This window comes from Sus scrofa, chromosome 2 (genome assembly GCF_054392235.1).
Source record: "Sus scrofa isolate SSC_HxYL_T2T_F1_AM1 chromosome 2, Sscrofa_HxYL_maternal_Yorkshire_Landrace_v2.0, whole genome shotgun sequence".
NCBI classification, from domain to species: domain Eukaryota; kingdom Metazoa; phylum Chordata; class Mammalia; order Artiodactyla; family Suidae; genus Sus; species Sus scrofa.
In genome coordinates this window covers 79,103,381-79,124,557 of record NC_139384.1, presented here as the reverse complement: position 1 = coordinate 79,124,557, position 21,177 = coordinate 79,103,381, and the positions used below count along the sequence as shown (strand labels likewise).

General features: G+C 43.9%; 1 protein-coding gene across 8 annotated transcripts; it reads left to right on the top strand.

Annotated features, from left to right (window-relative positions):
• Positions 1-1,872: 1,872 nt before the first annotated feature.
• On the top strand, positions 1,873-19,992 carry LOC100738906 (zinc finger protein 177). Of its 8 annotated transcripts, none has more exons than XR_014837570.1 (6): positions 1,873-2,047; positions 6,539-6,626; positions 7,138-7,264; positions 7,987-8,125; positions 9,359-9,441; positions 10,921-16,043. XR_014837570.1 is itself a non-coding variant. In XM_021083776.2 (6 exons), exons 2-6 carry the CDS (start codon positions 6,579-6,581, stop codon positions 11,548-11,550), a joined length of 954 nt encoding a protein of 317 aa, XP_020939435.1. In that variant the 5' UTR covers positions 1,873-2,047; positions 6,539-6,578; the 3' UTR covers positions 11,551-17,255. The 8 variants fall into 8 exon arrangements, 7 of the variants coding, with proteins under 7 accessions (XP_020939435.1, XP_020939434.1, XP_084869000.1 ...); XM_021083776.2 differs by having other exon boundaries at positions 7,156-7,264; positions 8,042-8,125; positions 10,921-17,255; XM_021083775.2 differs by having other exon boundaries at positions 8,042-8,125; positions 10,921-17,255.
• The last annotated feature ends 1,185 nt before the right edge of the window (positions 19,993-21,177 follow it).

Here is a 21,177-nt window from a genome sequence, read left to right as displayed (position 1 = left end):
AACGTTTGTATTACACTTCACCATAAGGGAAAAAATGGAATTTTTCATAAGGGAAAAAAACGAATTTGTATTTTTTTAGGTATCTACTTTACCAGCTGGATATTCTGATTTATATCTATGATTTAAATCAGAGCATGCCCCTCATCTCTCAAAACTCCCCAATAATAATCAAATGGAAATGAAAATTTAGATGTTTATGTACAGTGTCTAGGAGTTAAACTAATAGAAAGATACAACCAGTTGAAGAAAAATTTAAACTTTAACACCCTAAAAGCGTTCCCATTGTGGTGCAGCAGTTTAAGGATCAGTGTTGTCACCCCTGTGGCTCAGGTTACTGCTGTGGAGCTAGTTCGGTCCCTGGCCCGGGAACTTCCACATGCCTCAGGTGTGGCCAAAAAAGAAAAAAAAAGTTGTTAAAAATAAATTATCGAATGAACCGCCATTGAATGCAATTTGGAAAAGTGCTAGGAATATTCCATTGTGGCAATCACGTATGACATGTTCTCTTGTATATATTTATTCTACTATCTGTCCTCCTCCCCAATTGAAATAAAAGTTTTGTGAATGCATGACTCAAATATTCCCTAAATGAATGAATGAAAGAAAAGTATTCAGGGAAACAATAGTAACTGCTTAAAACCAAAAAATTATACATATATAAAAGATATAAACATGTACATACATAATGTCTAAAAATCCACTATTTATTATATAAAACGAGATAGAAGTTTCTGTTGTGGCTCGGTGGGTTAAGAAATCTACGTAGTATCCATGAGAATTCGGTTCGATCTCTGGCCTTGCTCAGTAGGTTAAGGATCCTGTGTTACCACAAGCTGTGGCTTAGGTGGTCGATGTGGCTCAGGTTTGGCGTTGCTGTGGCATAGTCCGCAGCTGCAGCTCTGATTCGACCCCTTGCCCAGGAACTTCCAGATGCCGCAGGTGCGGCCCTAAAAAGAAAAAAACCCCAAAAAACTGGATAGATTTAAATTAACAGCTCCAAGATTAATGTACAAATGTTAAGACAAGTTCAAAGAACTTGAAACATTTTTGAGAAGGACAAGAAAGTTTGGAAATAAAGAATAGTGAAGAGGGATTTATCGGTTATTTACTGCTGTATAACAAACCAGTTCTGAAACATTGTCTCCCAGCACCAAGCTGCAAGAGCTCAGAAAAAAGCATTCTTTGAGTCTCCGGCTGCACGGTCCTTCTAGGACACGCACGAGGACCCGCCCAACCGACTTTGTACAGCTGTGCTCCCCCCCCCCCCAGCACCCTCCTCTCGCCTGGCTCCGCCCCCAAGGCTCCCAATTGGAGCCCGCTAGGAGGGGCCCAACGGCATCCAGTGGGGGGACACTAGAACTGCTTAGGCCAAGGCTGGAGGACGCGGTAGCAGCACCTCCCGCCGCCTCAGGACCTTCCTAGGTCGGGGCTCTGAGCCTTTCGCTTTCGGAGGACTAGCGTCTTTCCCGTTATAGCGCCACGACCTTCTTCGGGATCTGCCTCTGGCACTGACTAGTACGGCCCCGCCACTGGGAGGGCGGGGTCTCGGAGAGGGCCCGGAGACGGTGCCCCGGGGGGCGGGGTCTCTTTAAAGGCGGGGAGACCAGGATCCAGAGGAGCAGGGTCTGCTGGGGCCGGAAAACTAGGCTCAAGGGGGCGGGATCTAGGCGAGGGCGGGGAAATGGGCTCGGGAGGGCGGGGTTTCTTTAAGGGCGGGGGAAAAAAAGCTCCAGAGGGCAGGGTCTCGGAGAGGGCGGGGAGACTGGGCTCAGTTGGGGCGGGATCTAGGTTGGGGCGGAGAGATGGGGCTCCAGAGGGCGGGTCTCTGCGGGGGCGGGGCCCTGAAGCTTCGGAGGCGAGGTCTCGAGCGACAGGGGACACGCTGGTGTTGACCGAGTCTCCGTGTCCTTCCGTCCTCGTGACCTCGGCATTTTGTCGGTTTTTCGGGTGAGAGGCGCTGGTGAATTTTAGTCAAGGAAATCCCTTTTTGCCCTCCTCGTACAAGAAAATTTTACCCGGGATTTTTGCTTTTGTGAGCGGCATTGAGGTGAGGTTTTAAGATAGATTTTTCAGTTACTTACGTTTGATAAATTCGTCTGGGAAAAATACTTTCTCCGTTTTCCAGGGTCAGTGTAAATACGTACGTGTAATAAAACGAAAGGGAGGTGAAAACGTAAATAACAGGTCTTACAATTACATAAAGATTACTCAGCTCTGTACTTCCCAAGTCAGTTCCGACTCTCCTAGAGGCTATAATCACCGCAGAGTTTTAGAACATAGGGATCTCTTAATATTGATATTGTTAAAGTGAATGTTGGTACCATATGCTTGTATTTAAAGCGTGATAGAAACCTAAAGTATAAGGGAATTACATGACGTTTTATGTCTTAAAAACAGAACTCTCTGGGAAAAGGAGGAAGCAGCTTTCCTAATATTAGTAGCAGAAAATCGAATTTACTAACCTTAAACGAGATGCGTTTTGACCAAGTGGGTTTTTTTTTTTTTTTTTTTTTTTTTGTCTTTCTGTGATTTCTTGGGCCCCTTCCGGGGCATATGGAGGTTCCCAGGCTAGGGGTCAAATTGGAGCTGTAGCCACCGGCCTACGCCAGAGCCACAGCAACGCGGGATCCGAGCCACATCTGCAGCCTACACCACAGCTCAGGGCAACGCCGGATCCTTAACCCACTGAGCAAGGCCAGGGATCGAACCCACAACCTCATGGTTCCTAGTCGGATTCGTTAACCACTGCGCCACGAGGGGAACTCCGGATTTTTTTTTTTTAATGACCTGCAAAACTCATGGATGAGAAATTGGACGAAAAATAATTTTGGAGGCAGTTCAGCAAAATAGACTCCTTGGTTCCAAAAGTATTTCTCACACCTTACCTTAAGAATTTTTCTGGAGTTCCCGTCGTGGCCCAGTGGTTAACGAATCCGACTAGGAACATGAGGTTGCGGGTTCGATCCCTGCCCTTGCTCAGTGGGTTAAGGATCCAGCTTTGCTGTGAGCTGTGGTGTAGGTCGCAGACGCGGCTCGAATCCCGCGTTGCTGTGGCTGTGGCGTAGGCTGGCGGCTACAGCTCCGATTCGACCCCTAGCCTGGGAACCTCCATATGCCGCGGGAGCAGCCCAAGAAATAGCAAAAGGACAAAAAAAAAAAAAAAAAAAAAAAGAATTTTTCTTAAGGGAGTTCCTGTTCTTGCGCAGCAGAAACGAATGCTACTAGGAACCATGAGGTTGCCCGTTTGATCCCTGGCCTTGCTCAGTGGGTTAAGGATCCAGCGTTGCTGTGGCTGAACCTGCATCTCAGTGCTCCCAAAATGCCACCAATCCCGTTGTGCCACAGCAGGCACTCCCATTTTAATATTTTTAATGTTTATATTACATAGAATTTATTTTTTACATTTTTACATTTATTTATACATATTTGTACATTTTTTACATTTTACATTTATATGCTTTTATCTACACGTTTTTATTTATATTTTTATGTTATTTTTATATGTATTTACATTTTACATTCATACATTTAAAATTTATATTATTTTTATATTATATTTTTTGATTTTCCATTTTACTAATGTACTCCAGGCCACAACTTTGGCACATTATAAGCAGCTTGCAATAATGTTGCCTTATTTTTTATTTTTCATTTTTTTTTAGGACTGCACCCTCTGCATATGTAAGTTCCCAGGCTAGGGGTTCAGTTAGAGCTGCAGCTACTGGCCTACACCACAGCCACAGCAATGCCAGATTCGAGCCTCATCTGCGACCTACAACACAGCTCACACCAACACCAGATCTTTCACCAGATCTTTCACCTGAGTGGGGCCAGGGATCTATCCTGCATCCTCATGGTTACTAGTCAGGGTTGTTACTGCTGAGCCACAAGAGACAGGTGTGTGGGAGGCTGCCTGGAGCCAGATGTTGGAGGGTCTTCCCTGTTGAGATTGGAGGAGGTACTCTAGAAGACCTTAAGTCCTTAAGGGAAGGGGCATAATCAGATCTGTGGTCACATAATCAGATCATCTTTTTTCTTTTTTTTTAGGGCCACACCTGTGGCATATGGAGGTTTCCAGGCTAGGGGTCAAATTGGAGGTGTAGCAGCCGGCCTATTGCTACAGCCACAGCAATGTGGGATCTGAGCCGCATCTGCAACCTACACTACAGCTATGGCAACACTGGTTCCTTAACCCACTGAGTGAGACCAGGGATCGAACCTCTGTCCTCATGGATGCTAGTCAGATTCGTTAACCACTGAGCCACGATGGGAACTCCAGACCATCTTATTTTATCTTTAGAAATAATGTAAGGCAAACATTATCAAGCATTATAAGGCAACATTTTTGGGAGTTCCCATTGCGGTTCTGCAGTAACAAACCCGACTAGTGTCTGTGAGGGTGAGGGTTCAATCCCTGGCCTCACTCAGTGGGTCAAGGAACTGGCGTTACTGCAAATTGTCACAGATGTGGCTTGGATCCAGTGCTGCTCTGGCCGTGGCATAGGTCGGCAACTTCAGCTCTGATTCAACTCCTATCCTGGGAACCTCCATATGCCACAGTTGCTGCTGCAAAAAGAAAAAAACAAACAAACAGTGTCATGCTTTTCTCCAGTCACCTTCAGTGTTGCTAATGTCAGTGTGGCTTTGCAGTTTTTTTTTTTTTTTTTTTTTTGCTTTTTAGGGCTGCACCCTCGGCATATGGAGGTTCCCAGGCTAGGAGTTGAATCAGAGCTACAGCTGCCTGCCTACACCACAGCCACAGCAATGTGGGATCCTAAAAGCATCTAACTATCTGAAGACCTGTTCTTCCAGTTTTTCCGGAGCACACAGTGCCTCGCTCCTGGGCTCCAACCTGAGCTGCTGCCGTGGCTCATGTTTTACTCCATGTAGAGACTGATGGCAAGCGCCAAACTTCAGTTCACATCCCCATCCCACCTTCCACCCCAGTCCCTAGAAAATCCTTTGATCTTTCCTCTGATATGTTTACCATACTAACCACTTAGGATGTCTCTGCTGCTTCTCACCTCCTCCAAGGCCTCCTGGGCCCTGCTGCTGCCCCTTACCAGCCCCCTGCTTCTGTTATTGCCCTCCCCAGTTCTGTCCTGTGAACAGCAGCCAATATAATCTTAAAAAAATATAAATAGGAACATAACATTCAGAGTTTCCTGGTGGCTCAGTAGGTTAAGGATCTGGCATTGTCACTGCTGTGGCCTGGCTTGCCGCTGTGACAGGAGTTTGGTACCTGGCCCCGGGCACTTAACCAACATTTATTGAGCACCTACTGTTTGTTGGGTTAGACATAGGGAAGCTGCTTTCATTATGGTGATGGTGGTTTTCTAGTAAGTGAATGGTTATTGAACACCCCCCTGACCCTGGAACTTTTGGTGTGGCCAAAAAAAAAAAAAAAAAGGAAAGAAAAGAATAGAAACCTTCTGCAAAACTCTTCTGCTGAGCCTATTGAAAGGTATAAATCCAGATGCTCTTTTGCCTCTGTCTTCATCCAGCTCTGCTTCCCTCTCCTCCCACATTCCTCTCCAGACACCCCAGTCACCAAGCTCCAGCCTTCTCCCCACTGAGCTCCCTTCCTGAGCTTGATCTTGCCTTGGCCACTATTTCTGGGAGACCTTTTTCTTCTAGGGCTTCCAAAGGCCAGGAAGAGGTGGGAGTGCAGCCCCAGAAGCCCCCAAGTCTGTGCATCATTGGCAGTGCCTTTTAGGGTTTGAGATATTTGGGGCATAATATTGAATTATTCTTTTTTTTTTTTTTTTGGTCTTTTTAGGGCCCCACCTGCGGCATGTGGAGGTTCCCAGGCCAGGGGTTCAATTGGAGTTGGAGCTGCTTCTCTACACCACAGCCACAGCAACAAAGGATCTGAGTTGCACCTGTGACCTATACCACAGCTCATGGCAATGCCAGATCCTTAACCCACTGAGCAGAGCCAGGGATCGAGCCCACATCCTCACGGATATGAGTCAGGTTCGTAACCCACTAAGCCACAATGGGAACTCCATTATCCCTTGTTTTTGATTTATAAACTCGGACAGTTGACTTGCAAAACTGTTCTGAAGCTTGAGTCCCCTCAACCGTCTCAGGAGTTTACTAGCCTTTCCCATGGGCTTTCTGGTTGTGAGAGACAGGACCTTTTAGGGACAGGCCTGTGAGAGAAGGGCCTAAAAGGAAATCTGCCTGAACAGATGCTGACTCACAGACATTGAAAAACTTATGGTCTCCGGAGGAGACAGGTTGGGGGGTGGGGGGATGTGCTTGGGTTATGGGATGGAAATCCTGTGAAATTGAATTGTTATAATCATTATATAACTACAGATGTGATAAATTCATTTGAGTAATAAAAAATAAAATAAAACGAAAGACAGAGAGAAAAAAAAAAAAAAAAAAAAGGCAATCTGCCTGTGGGCAGCTGGGGGCGGGGCGGGCTTGTGCTTTGTTTTCTGCAAGGTCTTGTGAAGCAGCCTCCAGGCTTGTGCCGGGTGGAATCTGGGGATGGTCTATCACACACAGCCCCTCTCTTGTCCTCCAGCTCTGGTTGTTCAGGACTCCGTCTATCTCCAGGAGGGAACATGGAGGCGGAAGAGACGGCTCCAGGGCTGCTGACAACCTGGTCACAGGTAACCAGAAACCCCCCTCCTTCCAATATGGCAGTTCCTTTCCCTGAAGGGTGGGTGGCCTGGAGCCTCAAACCCCACCGGGACTTGTCCCCGCTATTCCCCTGATGGTGGCTAAGGGACTTCCTGGAGAATGCTCTCATTGCTTCAGTATTTATGAACTTTGTTCAGTGCATTGTCCTTTTTAGCTCAATAATCTAGGCTATGATAGAAAACCAAGCAAGGCTATGAAAGATGATTTTGAGTCAAGAACTCTTGGGAACATCACTCCTTCCTGTACTAAGTATTTATTCTAGGCCACATGGGTTCACAGACTAGTTGGAGAGGGAAGTTCAGCCTGGTGTGGAAGAGCTAATACACTGACGGGGCAACGTGGGGCTGCTGAGGGCAGGCTCGCCTTCCTGTCTGAAATTCCCAAGCCTCAATCCCTTGGTGCCATCCTCCTCGTGCCCTGCCCTCCTGGGACAGGGATGGAGGTGGGGCTTGGTGAGCTCAAACATGCATGATGTTTCAGGATCCCGTGACCTTCCAGGAAGTGGCAGTGGACTTCACCCAGGAGGAGTGGGCCCTGCTGGCCCCTGCTCAGAAAATCCTGTACCGAGATGTGATGCTGGAGAACTACAGGAACCTGGCCTCAGTGGGTAAGTGAGCCTGGCCTCATCTCTCTCTTTCTTTTTCTTTTTAGGACATATGGAGGTTCCCAGCCTAGGGGTCGAATTGCAGCTGTAGCCACCACCACAGCCACAGCAGTGTGGGATCAGAGCAGAGTCTGTGACCTACACCACAGCTCGTGGCAACGCTGGATCCTTTAACCCACTGAGCGAGGCCAGGGATTGAACTTGAGTCCTCATGGATACTAGTCGAGTTCGTTACTGCTGAACCACAATGGGAACTCCTCTCTCTCTTTTTTTTTTTTTTGGCCATGTGTAAGTTCCCAGGCCAGAGATCAAACCTGAGCCACAGCAGTGACAATGCCGGATCCTTAACCCAGTGAGCGAGGTTGGGGATTAAACCCACATCCCCACAGACACTATGTTGGGTCCTTAACCTGCGAAGCCACAACAGAAACTCCTGCAGTGGGATTCTTAACCCACTGCACCACAGCAGGAAGGCCATAGCTATTTTATATACAGTAGTGTGTGTGTTAATCCCAGACTCCTAATTTATCCCTCCTGCTCCCATTACTTGGTTTTCTTCAAGTAATTGGAAGCTTCCGTGCTCCTGATGTGTGTCTCTGAGCTTGGCTCCCTGACCCCTGTAGGGTATGCTGTGAAGTAGTTAGAGTTTGGGGTCCTGGGTACTGCATGCTCCTGGGTCACACATGGGCATCTTCTGAAAGTGTTGGCCCCACTCTGTGGGGGAGTTTGCTTTTTGTTCCTGCACAGCCCCCTACCTCCTGTGTCTTTCACACGTGCCAGGGTATCATCTCCGCAAGCCCAGCCTGCTCACCCAGGAGGAGCTGAGGGTCAAGAAGAAGAGAATCCTCCAAGACACCTGTGCAGGTGAGGGCTGGGGAAAAGGGGCTCTTTTAGGGAATTTTTCAAATGTCATTTTGTCTGAGAGGTTATTTCTGGCCACTTGGGATGAGTTTTCCTCTCAAAGCTTCTACTTCCCTTACTTTTTTTTGTCCCATTTTGAAACATTTTTTAAATTAAAAAAAATGTGGGGGGGCTGCACCTGGAGCATATGGAAGTTCCCAGGCTAGGGGCTGAATGGGAGCTGCATCTTTTGGCCTATGCCACAGCCACAGCCACAGCAACAGGCGCTAGGGTTTGGGAGTCCTGCATCTTTGACCTACACTGCAGCTAGCAGCAATGCTGGATCCTTAAGCCACTGAGCAGGGCCAGGGATTGAACCTGCATCCTGATAGATACTAGTTGGGTTCTCAACCCACTGAGCCACAAAGGGAATTCCATTCTGTCCCACTTTTGCTCTCAGAGAAAGCTGTCCTGTTTCCTCTTTCCAGAACATTTCCATGGGTGCTACCTGCCCATTTTTCCAACATCCCTAAGCTTTGCTTGCCTGTTCGTAGCCTCTCTCAGACTATTAGCAGCCATCTCATTCTTGGCAAAATTGTTTCTCAGCAACTCACCTGACATTCCCACCCCACCTCGTTCCCATTCTTGTCATATTCTACGCATTGCTGAAATCTTGGAGTCTTTTTTTTTTCTTTTTTTCTTTTTTTTTGCTTTTTAGGGCTGCACCTGCCAGCTGTGGAAGTTCTCAGGTTAGCGGTCAAATCGGAACTGCAGTTGCTGGACTGCACCACAGCTCACGGCAACACCGTATCCTTAACCAGCTGAGCGAGGCCAGGGATTGAACCCGCATCCTCATGGATACTCTTCGGGGTCACGACCACTAAGCCATAACGGGAACTTATGTCTATCTTTAACTGCTGGTGTACTCGTCCCTGTCACACTGACTTTTCATGTTTAGGGTCAGTATTTGAAAAAAAATCTGGCTGCCTTTTCTTTTAATTTTTCGTTTTTTCCGTGGTCTATGGAGTTCCTAGGCCAGGGATCAGATCCAAGCTGTAGTTGTGACCTATGCCGCAGCTGTGATAATGCTGGATCCTTAACCCTCTGCACCAGACTGGGGATCAAGCCTTCGTCCCAGTGCTGCAGAGATGCTGCTGATCCCATTCCTTCACAACAGGAACTTCATTTTTTTTCAGATCACTCTTATCATTTATTTCTTCAAAAATTTAAGTATTTTTTTCCTCTGATTCATTTCAGACCAGATTTCTCAACTTAAAACCAAAGAGATCACTGCCAAGCGGAATAAAGTTTGGGCAAAACCATTTACTGGCAGGAAAGGGGTAAGGCCTATGAGCACTCATTGCTGATTCTGTGCAGGAGAAGCCTGGGATTGCCAGGAGAGAATAGCACTACTGCTTGGAGAGACAACTTGGGGCCATTGGCCTTTACCCAAGAGAAGTTGTGTCTCAGGAGAAAATCTTAGGGTATCATGAATTTGGGGAACATTGTAAACTGATTACAGTATTTATTTCATGGGGAAGTCCCACAAGTAAGCATGTCCATAAATATAACTTAGACAGTGAGCACTGACACATAATTCAGGTTTTTTTTTTAAAATTTTTTTGCCACACCTATGGCATATGGAAGTTCCCAGGCTAGGGGTCAGTCGGAGCTGCAGCTATCAGCCACAGCCACAGCCACAGCCACAGCAATGCCAGATCTGAGCTGCATCTCTGACCTACACTGCAGCTTGTAGCAATGCCAGATCCTTGACCCACTGAGCGAGGCCAGGGATTGAACCCACATCCTCATGGATACTAATTGGGTTCCTAACTTTCTGAGCCAAGCAGGAACTCCATAATTCAGTTTTTACTTTAATTTATTTTTATTTTTATTTTTTTTGCTTTTTAGGCCCACACCCATGGCATATGGAGGTTCCCAGGCTAGGGGTCCAATCAGAGCTATAGCTGCCAGCCTATGCCACAGCCATAACAACATCAGGTCTGAGCCACATCTGCGACCTACACCACAGCTCGTGGCAACATGGGATCCTTAACCCACTGAGCGAGGCCAGGGATCGAACCCGCAACCTCATGGTTCCTAGTCGGATTCATTTTTGCTGTGCCATGAGGGGAAATCCCAGTTTTTATTTTAAACAACTATGGAGAAAAGAACCTGTACGTAGGAAGCCTTCTGAATGTGGCTGTGATGGAGCCTTGTAGTAGAGCATTTTCCCTACGCAGTTTGAACTCAAACAGGGTGGAAGCAGTACATATGCTCTGAAAATGATAGCAACTTTTTTTGGGGGGGGGGAGTAGCTTTATTGCTTTTCCAGGCAAATCCCCTAAAAACTATTCCCTTCTCTGGGAGTGAAGAGGAAGTGGTTTTGTAGTTTGAGAGTAGAAAATAGGGCCACAGGTAAGGATCAGGGTAGATGCAAGCTTTCATTCTTCTTCATAGTTGGTGTTTAGTGGTCCTGGGACTGGATCTGGTAGTTCTTTTTTCTGGAATGAAGAATACTTCATATTTGTTGGGGGTTTTGGTTCTGGTGTCTGGACTTCCTGAGGTTCAGGTTCTTTGTGTCTCACCACAGAAGGAATACAGTGAGAGACTAAGTGATAGAGAAGAAATAGATTTTTTATGATAAGATGCTTGTGAGGAATATAAGCAGGCAGGCGAGGAGGCTTTGCCAAAAATGGTAGCGACTTCCAATGTAGGAATTTGCTTTCTGTTAATATATACTTTCTATGGGGGAGAATTCCCATGAGTGCAATGAATGTGAAAAAGCCTTTAGTTACTGCTTATCCCTTAATCAACAGGCACCAACACAATCTGGAGAGAAATCCCATGAACACAGAGTGGGTGGAAAAGCCATCAGAAGGAATCCTGACCTTATTTTGCCAAAGGGAAATTGCACAGGAGTGAAATGCAATGAACATAAAGAATGTAGGAAAGCATTTGGTTATCCTTCATCCCTTGGGATCCCTGTGCAATCTCATGCTGATGAGAAAGCCTACACATGTTTTCAGTGTGGGAAAGCTTTTGGTCGCTACTTGTCTCTTAGAACACATGAGCAAACCCACACTGGAGAGAAACCATCTAAGTGTAGCCAGTGTGGGAAATTCTTCAGATCCAACTTGAGCCTCGCTGTACACAAGAGGATGCACACTTGGGAGAAACCACATGAATGCAGTGACTGTGGAAAAGCCTTCATCAGGAACAGTGACCTGACTGTGCATAAGAGAGTACACACTGGGGAGAAGCTCCATTTGTGCAGGGTCTGTGGCAAAAACTTTAGCCAGAAGTTCTATCTGATGGTGCATGTGAGAACCCATACTGAGGAGAAGCCCCACCAATTCAGTGACTGCAGAAAAGCCTTCAGTAGGAGCGCTAAGCTGAATCCCCACAAGAGGGTACATAACAGGGGGGAAGACATAGCCATGCAATGACTGTGTGGAACTTTCCAGTAGGCATCCATCACATGGGAAACATGTGAGAACTCACAGTGAAGACAAGTCCTAGGAGTGGAGGCAGGGAAGCAAGTCCTCATTGATCTTACCCGAGAGCAACTCTGTGACTATCTTCAGTGTGGGGAAGCTTTCTGCTGGGGCTTTTAACTATTGCACAAGGCAATTCAAGGTGAGAAGCTGTGTAAATGAGAAGAATGTGGGATTGCTTTTATCCGGGTCCTAGCCTGAGTCTGGAGATCTAGCTCATGAATTTTCTGTCTGTGTTTTTGAATATAAACATTTAGGTCTAGAGCTATCCCTCTAAATACCCCATTTGTCTACATTACGTGGGTTTTGATCTAAGGTTTTTTAAAATTTTGGTTTAGTTCTAAATATTGTCTGATATCTGTTAGATTGATTTTAACTCCTATAGTCCTTTAAGCCTATCAAAATACTACTTCATTTGACTGTCACCTAGATGCTCTCCTTCCCCCGAATCCTACCATATCTATGTGTCTTCCTTTGGTTCCGCGGGTGTGTGGTCTCCTTTGTTGTATCAATCTGGTAAACCTGACTTTGTCAGATTATAGGTTTTGTTCTTGGTAGTCTTTGGCTGATTGAGTTGGGACAATGACATGTAGTCATAAATATGTTCTACTCGCTTATCTTCTGAAAGGTCTTCTGGGATAGTTTCCTATCCATTATTGATTTTTATATGTAGTATCAGTGGCAGGGGGACTCTGATTTGATTTAATTTAATTTTTTCCCTTAGGCAACCAATTTTCCTAGAGCTCTAATCAGAAAGTCAAGTCCCAGAAGTTGTTTCTGTGTGCATGTTTTTGTGTTTCTGGCCCTTCCATTCAGTTCTGGTCAGTTTATTAATACTGCATCAAGATAGCACCATCTTTAATAATTTCATAACTATTTTTTTTTAATATCCAAGAGGCAGGTTCCTACAACTTGTTCTTACAAGTGTGGCTTATGTCTTCTGTAACTTTTATTTCTCCATATTCATTTATTGATTTTTTCAGAGCTGTAAACTGTAGAAATGGAAACACTTTTGTCTTCCCTTAATAGAAATAGCAATTCGACTGGAAAACGAACAAACAAACCTAACATTAAACTTGGGCAACTGTTTAACTGCTGAGCAGACAGCCTAGTAAGACTGTAGATTTTTCTCCTTCTTCACACATGCCCACATCACATGACCTGATAGGCTAGTGTCCTTCCCAGGGCTCCATTCAAGAGCTTTGTATATAACTATACATACAATGAAATCATTTGGCAATAAAAAGGAATGAAGGTCTGGTACATGCTACAACATGGATGACCTTTGGAAAACATTATGCTCAGTGAGTGAAAACAGTCATAAAGGGCTACATACTGTATGATCCCATTTACCTGAAATATCCAGAAGAGGCAAAGCCATAAAAACAGAAAGGAAATTGGTTAGCGTTTGCCTGGGCTGGTGGAGGGAACTCGATTAACTAAAGAGGCAGGAGGCATTTTCTGGGTTATTGGATTGATGGAAATGTTCTAGAATTCCTTCATTCTGAGAGTGGCACAACTCAGGTTGAGTTGAATCAACCGCTTGAACGGTACATTTAAAATGGGTGAATTTTATGTAAGTTGTACCTCACTAGAGCTGTTATCAAAGGTGCTTCCATTGTGCATTCATTTTGATAAATCTGGCTACAGTCTCCATAACTGTAGGATATACTCACAAGTACTCAATTGTGACATCATCCTTGCAATGTGGTATTTCTCATAGAGGACAGTCACAATCTATTTTCTCAAATGCTGGTATCCAGTTGTTAATGAATCCTTTTGCAGGTGAATGAATGATCTAAAGAGCATAATACTCTTTAAGTCATTTACTGGGATCCAGGTCGGGTATTTATCTTGGCAATGTCATCTCTTTCAGGGTCTTCCTCCTTTTATTTCATAGTTTCCATGATGCACTTTTTAATTTGGTTCTTTTCCTTGTGTTCATTAGAAGTCTTTTTGGAATTTTTGTGAGACATCAAATGGTTTTCTTTCATAGGCTTTGGGTACTTCCAACTAAATCAAGGTTTAAGGTTCCTGGAGAAGGCCTAGAGGTATTCACATTTTGCTGGTCCTCATAGAGAATTGTCTTTGTATATTGAGTTTGCTTGTAGCAAATTTGCTGCATTCTTAATCTCATACTGATTCGAAGATCTTTTGAGGGATTTCTACAGATAATCATATCTACAAATACTGACAGATATTGTTTACTCCTTTTTAATCCTTATTAACTTTCTTATGCTTTTGTTGCCTGTCTCTGGCCAGGGCTTGAACCATATGGATGAGAAATGGTCTTGAGCACTGTTGCTTTCTTCCTGATCTTAAAGGGCATTCTTTTCATATTTTCTCTTTTAAATGTGTTGTTCGTTGTAACATTTTCATAGATAACTTTATCAGGATAAGAAAGTTCCCTTCTCTTTCTAGGGTGTTAATGTTCTTTCTCATGAATTTGAATTTTATCAAATATCTGTTCCATATCTCCTGAGATGATAATATTTGTTCACTGATGTATTTCAAAACTCCTAGCACAATGGTGGAACCCATGGTAGGCACTCAATAAGTATTTGTTGAATGAATGAATGAATACATGTAACTTTTTTTTTTTTTTTTAACTTGGTATGGTGAATCACTTGAATTGCTTTTTCCGCAGTGATTGTAACATTGCATTTCTGGGTAACTCTAGCCATTGCATATCTATTATATATCATTTTTCCTAGTTTTCTAGCTAGGAGTTTTGCATCTTTGAGTGAGATTGGCCTGCAAATTTACCTTTGTCCTGACGTTCTTTTGTTGTTAGGATTTGACAGCCTCATAATTGCCCATAGTTGGGGCAATTTCCCCAAAGTCCATGCCTTCACCTAGATTCACCTGTTGTCAACCGCTTTTGTTTCTGGACAATTTTTAAAATCTCTTTGCTTGTTTGTAATTTTCTTTTATGGATGAGCCATTGCAGACTAAAGACTTCTTTGCTATTGATCTTGAGGACTGAGAGGTCAAGAACTGGAAGATCTGAGAATTTTCCCTACTGACAAGCTAACTAGGTAGCCTGCCACAGTTTCATGGATGTTGGCCAAAGACACCAGAACTTCTGGGTCAGAGACCAATGGCTTTATTACAGTGCAGCAGGCGGCATATACTTCATGATCCTGTCAATTCCCCTTAACTCCCAGATTTCCCTGGAGGGGTGATGTAAAGTGGGCCCAGGTAGCTCCTCCATATGCCGTGGGTTTGTGTCACAGCTGAGGAACCCCAAGCTTTTCTAATGAGCTGCAAACAAACCTGCCTGATCTTTGCCCCAGAGGGAGGACTCAACTCAATTACACTGGACAGCAAACACCTGCCCTCTGTTCCAAGGATGTTTTTTATAATAAACATCCCTGAAGACATAGTCCAGAACAGAATAAGATACATGGAAACTCAAGCTAGCTGTGAACTTTCTTTGGACATTTTCCTCTATCAAAATATTAACAACTCATGAAATGTAACATGAATAAAATGTCATTAGCACACCACCTATATTTGGATTTCTCCCCACAAATATCCTTTGTTGAGGATTCAAAGTATAATTAGTTTCTCTTTTAAGTATATGTTTTTGTGGGTCGTGGTAAGCAGTGGCTTGATGTGGGATCTCAGTTCTCGGACCAGGGATTGAACCCCAGGCCATAGTTAAAACATTGTTTTAAAAGAACCTTATGTAGGAAGCCCTTGGAAAATGGTGTAAATACAGCCTTCTGACACAAGTCACTTTTATTCAACTCAAAAGAATCAGGACAGGAACTGTATACCTGCACAGAAAGCTGCCATTTTTTTTTTTTCCACAGAAAAAGTTGTGAAAGCCTTCACAAGTATCCATCCTTGTGTTTTACATGGGAGGACACACAGTGGGGTTCCTGTTAGTATAATGACCATGCCTTCAGGTGTGGCTCTTCATTTAACTACTCACAGGAGAACTCCATCTGAGAGAGATCATACCAACATGTGAACTTGGGTTTGCCTTTATGTTGCATTCTTAAGGTGGACCCCCAAGCTTGTTAATTTTGTTTTGTTTTTTTCTCATGATATAAATACCCAAGGCCACCTATATCCCTCTAAATGCTAAGATACTGAACAAGGTGTGATAGGTCATCTTTGTTACTTATCATGGCTCAATTCTAAATACTGTCTTCTTTCCATTTTGACGACTTCTTAAGACTCTTGAGTCATTCGGGAATATGTTTTCCAAATGCAGTGCCAGGAGTTCTCAGTCGTCTTGTTTTTCATTTCCAGTCTTGGTGTTTGTGATCAGAGCTGGTGACCCATAGGATATGGATTCTCTTTTGGGACTTTATGGTCCAGTGTGGCAGACAGTGCTTGGCTGCCTCTATGTCCACTCCCCCCTCTTCTTAACTCTCAGAACCTGGATTTTGCTCAACTTGTTAACTATAAAACAAACAAACAAAACCCCAAAAGTCCAGGTCTCTCTCTTTTTCTTGAAGGAATGTTCCATATGCCTGGTGCATGGCAGACGGGCAGAGCCACTGGTGTGGCTTCTGGGAGAATTGTTGAAAAGGGGACAGTCCCATGCTTGTTATCATCACTCTTTCTCCTTGGTCCTTCCTCCTTTCTGCCTGGAAAATAGATACAATGCCTGGGGTTGGAAGGAAGTTACCTTCTGACCAGGAGGCAGAAGCTACAGGCAAAGATGGCGGTGCCTGAACTCAAGGCTCCACCTTAGTGGTTTCTCTGATTGGCTGTACCAGCCCTGAACTGCTTATTGCTAGACTCATGGCACATGAGAAATAATTTTTTTTTTTTTATAAAGTCCTCATTGTAGTTTCATGGTGGGGGAGCTGTCAGGAATTTTTTTTTTTTTTAAATTACTCTCAGGAGGAAATTTCTATTATTCCCAGCTGAGTACAGTTTCTGCTAGTGGGGTGGCCATGAAAACCCACCACTTGGGGATCCAGCTAGGGGGCTTAGGTTGCTGATGGCTCTGCTTGCTGTCCCTTTCAGAACCTACCCCTGGGGCTATGCTAAGACTACTTCTAGCAGTGACTAAGCATGGCAGGAGTAATAGTGCAAGCCTATGCCCTGGGGCTGTAGAGCTCTAATGGCAGCCATAGTTCAAGAACCACCCCCACTGGCCTGGCCCAAACTTGGCAAGACTGCATTGTGGTCTGAGACTCTCCCTCCCCAGGCCTCCTCAGCCTTTCTCCCTTCCTTCTGACTGGATCTGACAATACATAGTAAGATATCAGGGATGGGATTGGCACATACACACTACTATGTATTGAACAGATAATTGGCAAGGACCTGCTATATGGCACAGGAAAATCTCCTCAATATTCTGTAGTAACCTATGAGAAAAAAGAATGGATTTGTATATATAAATTTTTATATACACAAACTGATTTATATATATATAAACTGATTCACTTTGCTGTACATTTGAATCAAATACAACCTTGTAAGTCAACTATATGCCAATAAAATTTTTTAAAAAAATCAGTGGGACTCATTGATAACCTTGTCAGAGCTGATTCTGTGACCTGTTGTCCACAAAAGCCTGATTGAAATGGAGAAACAGGAGAGAAATTAGGAGAAAAATTTGAGACAGTAAAGAGATTTTTTAGGTCTATTTTATTTGACATTACTAATAAAGCCATGCCTATTTTCCATTATATATTTCTCCAGCCTTCACATTTAAACCTTCGGTGTACTTTAGATGGGTCTCTTGTAAACAGGATATGTAACTGGATCCCACCTCCTCCCCAGATCCAATCTGAAAACCTCTTTCTTCTTCTCCCTCTTCTTCCTCTTCTTTTTTGGTCTTTTTAGGGCCTTATCCATGGCATATCCAAGTTTCCAGGCTAGGGGTCGAATAGGAGTTAGAGCTGCTGGCCTCCTTCACAGCCACAGCAACTCAGGATCTGAGACACTTCTTCGACCTACACCATAGCTCACAGCAATGTTGGATCCTTAACCCACTGAGCAAGGCCAGGGATTGAACCCATATCTTCATGGATACTAGCTGGGTTTGTTAACTGCTGAGCCACGATGGGAACTCCCTGAAAACCTCTTTGAATCTGTAAATCCACCTAGTTTTTATTATGATTCCTAATATACTGAAATGATGCCAACTGCTGTGGAAATCAGTATGGAAGTTCTTCAAATTATGAAACAGAAATACCATATAATTCGGCAATTCCACTTCTGGGTATAAATCCAAAAGTGGGACAGGGACTTAAATATTTGCATATCAATATTCACAGCAGCATTATTCACAGTAGCTCACCAATGCCAAACTCAAAAATTTCCAAATTCAATTTTTGTTTCTTTTCTTTCTACGGCTGCACATGCAGCACATGGAAGTTCCTGGGCAAGGGGTTGAATCAGAGCTGCAGCTGAGGCCGATGTCACAGCCGTGGCAACCCTAGATCTAAACTGCATCTCGGACCTACGTAGAGGGTTGCTGCAAGCCAGAGCCTTAACCCACTGAGCCTGGCCAGCAATCAAACCCACATCCTTACAGACAACATCAGATCCTTAACCCACTGAGCCACAACAGGAACTCCCCAAATTCAACACAGCCCAAACAAGAGGATTTTCAGCCATTTGGAGCACATCTGCTTTGCATATCCCAGAAATGATGCCTAAAATCTGCTAGTCATGGAGAAGATAAATCCTGGGGCTATAAAGACCTCAACGTGCTGCTTGCTGCCCTTCAGAGCTTTCTGACTCAGAGACTCCCCACCAGGCTTCTCAGCAACATCACCTAGATACATAAACCTCCTCCACAATTACCTTCTAGGAGTAGTTTGCCTACTTTGCTTAGGAGTAGCATCACCATGCTTTAGCTAGGTTATCTTCTCATATGATGAGGGACTTTTCCCACATATAAACCTGTCAGTTCTACCTAAATAAAGCATCTGTGTGCTACTGCCATCTCATGGTCATATCTTTTTCCTTAGCCCCGGAAACACTTAAATTCCCTACTTAGGTGGTATGGCTTCCCCCTTCTCCAACACACATTTAGTTTATTTTTCTGATCCGGTTGGAGTTTATTTTCCTGATAGCATAAATGTAATTTTATCTTCTCTCATATGGCTAACCAGTTTGTTGTCTTAGCACTTTTCATTAAAAACTCCATTTTTGCCCCAGTGATCTGAAATAACATTTATGAACTAAATTTCCATATGTTTTGGGGCCTATTTCGAGATATTCTGTCTTATTCCATTTGTTTTCTACTCATGTACCAATACCACAGTTTTAATTATAGCACCTTTGTGCCCTGCTTTAATGTCAGTGGGCATCATCGCTTGTTTTTCAGTGCTTTTCTTGGGTATCATCAGATGTTTGTTCTTTCATACAAACTCCATCAATTTACCTAATTCCATTAAAAAAAAAAACTTGTTGGCATTCTTATTAGAATTATGTTACATTTCTGTAACCTGGGAAAAACTGATATCTTTATGATGTTAAGCCACTTTATTGAAGAACAAAGGATGTTTTTCCTTTTGTTCAAGTCTATTTTGTGTCTTTCAAAAAACCATAGGTTTTATACATTTCTCGTTAAGTTTAATACAAATTTTTTTTTGTTATTGTAATTCAGTTTTTCTCTACCATTGTATCATCTGAGTGGTTATTGGTTTTGTAGATGGAGGCTTTTGATTTCTAAATGGCAATTCCATATCCTGCTAAGAGACTGAATTTTTTCATTGTTTATGTGAAATTTATCATTGATTTTCTACAGCTTTCCTTGTACAATATATCATATGCGGAGATAGTTTTACTTCTCTTGCAATTTTTTTTTTGTTTTTTTTTGTCTTTTTGCCTTTTCTGGGGCTGCTCCCGCAGCATATGGAGATTCCTAGGCTAGGGGTCTAATCAGAGCTGTAGCTGTCGGCCTATGCCACAGCTGCATCTGCAACCTACACCACAGCTCATGGCAATGCCGGATCCTTAACCCACTGGGCAAGGCCAGGGATCGAACCCAAAACCTCATGGTTCCTAGTCGGATTCGTTAACCACTGCACCACGACGGGAACTCCCTCTCTTGCAATGATTATGTTTGCAATTTCTCTTATCTAATTGCATTAGCTAATGTCACCAGTACGTACACACACACACACACACACACACACACACACACACACACCGCAGATATATAGCTATACATATAGACAATCATCTTAATAAAGTATTCATCAATTTCTATTTTCTCTAGTGCTTATAGCAACAACACTGTTGAAGTCTGTCAAATGGAACTATATCCAGCCTCTTGGGATAGACTATGATGGAAGTTAATGGGAGAAAGTGAATGTATATGTATGTATGACTGGGTCACTTTGACATACAGCAGAAATTGGCACAACAATGTAAACCAACTATATGCTAATAAAGATTTAAAAAAATTAATTTTGTCAAAGGCTTCATCAGCATCTATGGAGATAATCATATGATTTTCTTAGATATACTGATATGGTATGTTACTTAATAGATTTCCTAATAACTGAACAAACCTTTAATTCCTAAATCGCACTTGGTCAAGGTTTATTATTTTCTTATTGTAGTTTTGTATTCTATTTAATATTTAACATAGCCTATTTGAGTCAGTACTCATAAGTGTACTTTTCCATTTTTATATTCCATCAGGTTTTGTGTAAATGTTATCTTGCTTCATAACAAGGTATTAGGGAAGTTTTTCTTTACTCTCCTTGCTCTTAAACAACTTAAGGAATATGAGACTATCTGAACTTTGAAGATTTGGTATAATTCCCCTATCAAACCATCTGGGGTCACATTTACCGTCTAGTGATGCTTGCCAAGGGTGCTAAAACAGTTCAATAAGGGAAGAAATAGTCTTTTCGACAAATGGTGTCCGGGACAACTAGATATCTACAAACAAAAGAAGGTAGGTCCTGCACCTATACACCAAGCCTTGGATAGGACTTCTAGATATCCACAAATAAAAGAAGGTAGGTCCTGCACCTATACACCAAACTTTGGATAGGACTCCGTCTCGAATACCGCCCTCCTGGGATGTGCACAAGGAAAACCCCGCCCTCGCGTCCGTCCTGCTTCTAACCGGTCTTCTGCGCTCCGCTGAGCCCTCTGGCAGGACGCCGACCTCCAAGCCTGATCGATTTGGAAAGCATGATTTGGATTCAGGTCCAACTACAGCCCCCAGCATCTAGAACAAACGACCGCGGCCCGCATACTTCCCTATCCCCTCCGCAACTCATCCAGATCCTGGCGCCCCCGAGGCTCCGCCCCTTATGCTGATCGTGGTGCTGGTGCTGGTGCTGCCCGTCCCGTTTACGTCTGGATTTGCGCTTCTCTCCGTGGCGGAGTTTGGTTTTCTCCGCTGTTGGCGTTGGCTTCGGCGCTCAGCCCCGGCCCCTTTGGCCTCTCGTACCGGTTGAGGCACGCCACCTGCTCCTGCTAGTACCCCGCGGCCGAAGCTTCCCTCCTTGGTCCCTCGGAGATCCTCCGCCAAATCCGCCCGCGCGGGCCTCGGTTGTGGCTCTGGGTCTCTGGTGGAGGGGAGGCCTTTTCTCTTTCCTCTAGGCGCCTCTCTTCAAAGTCTACCAAAGCAATCTT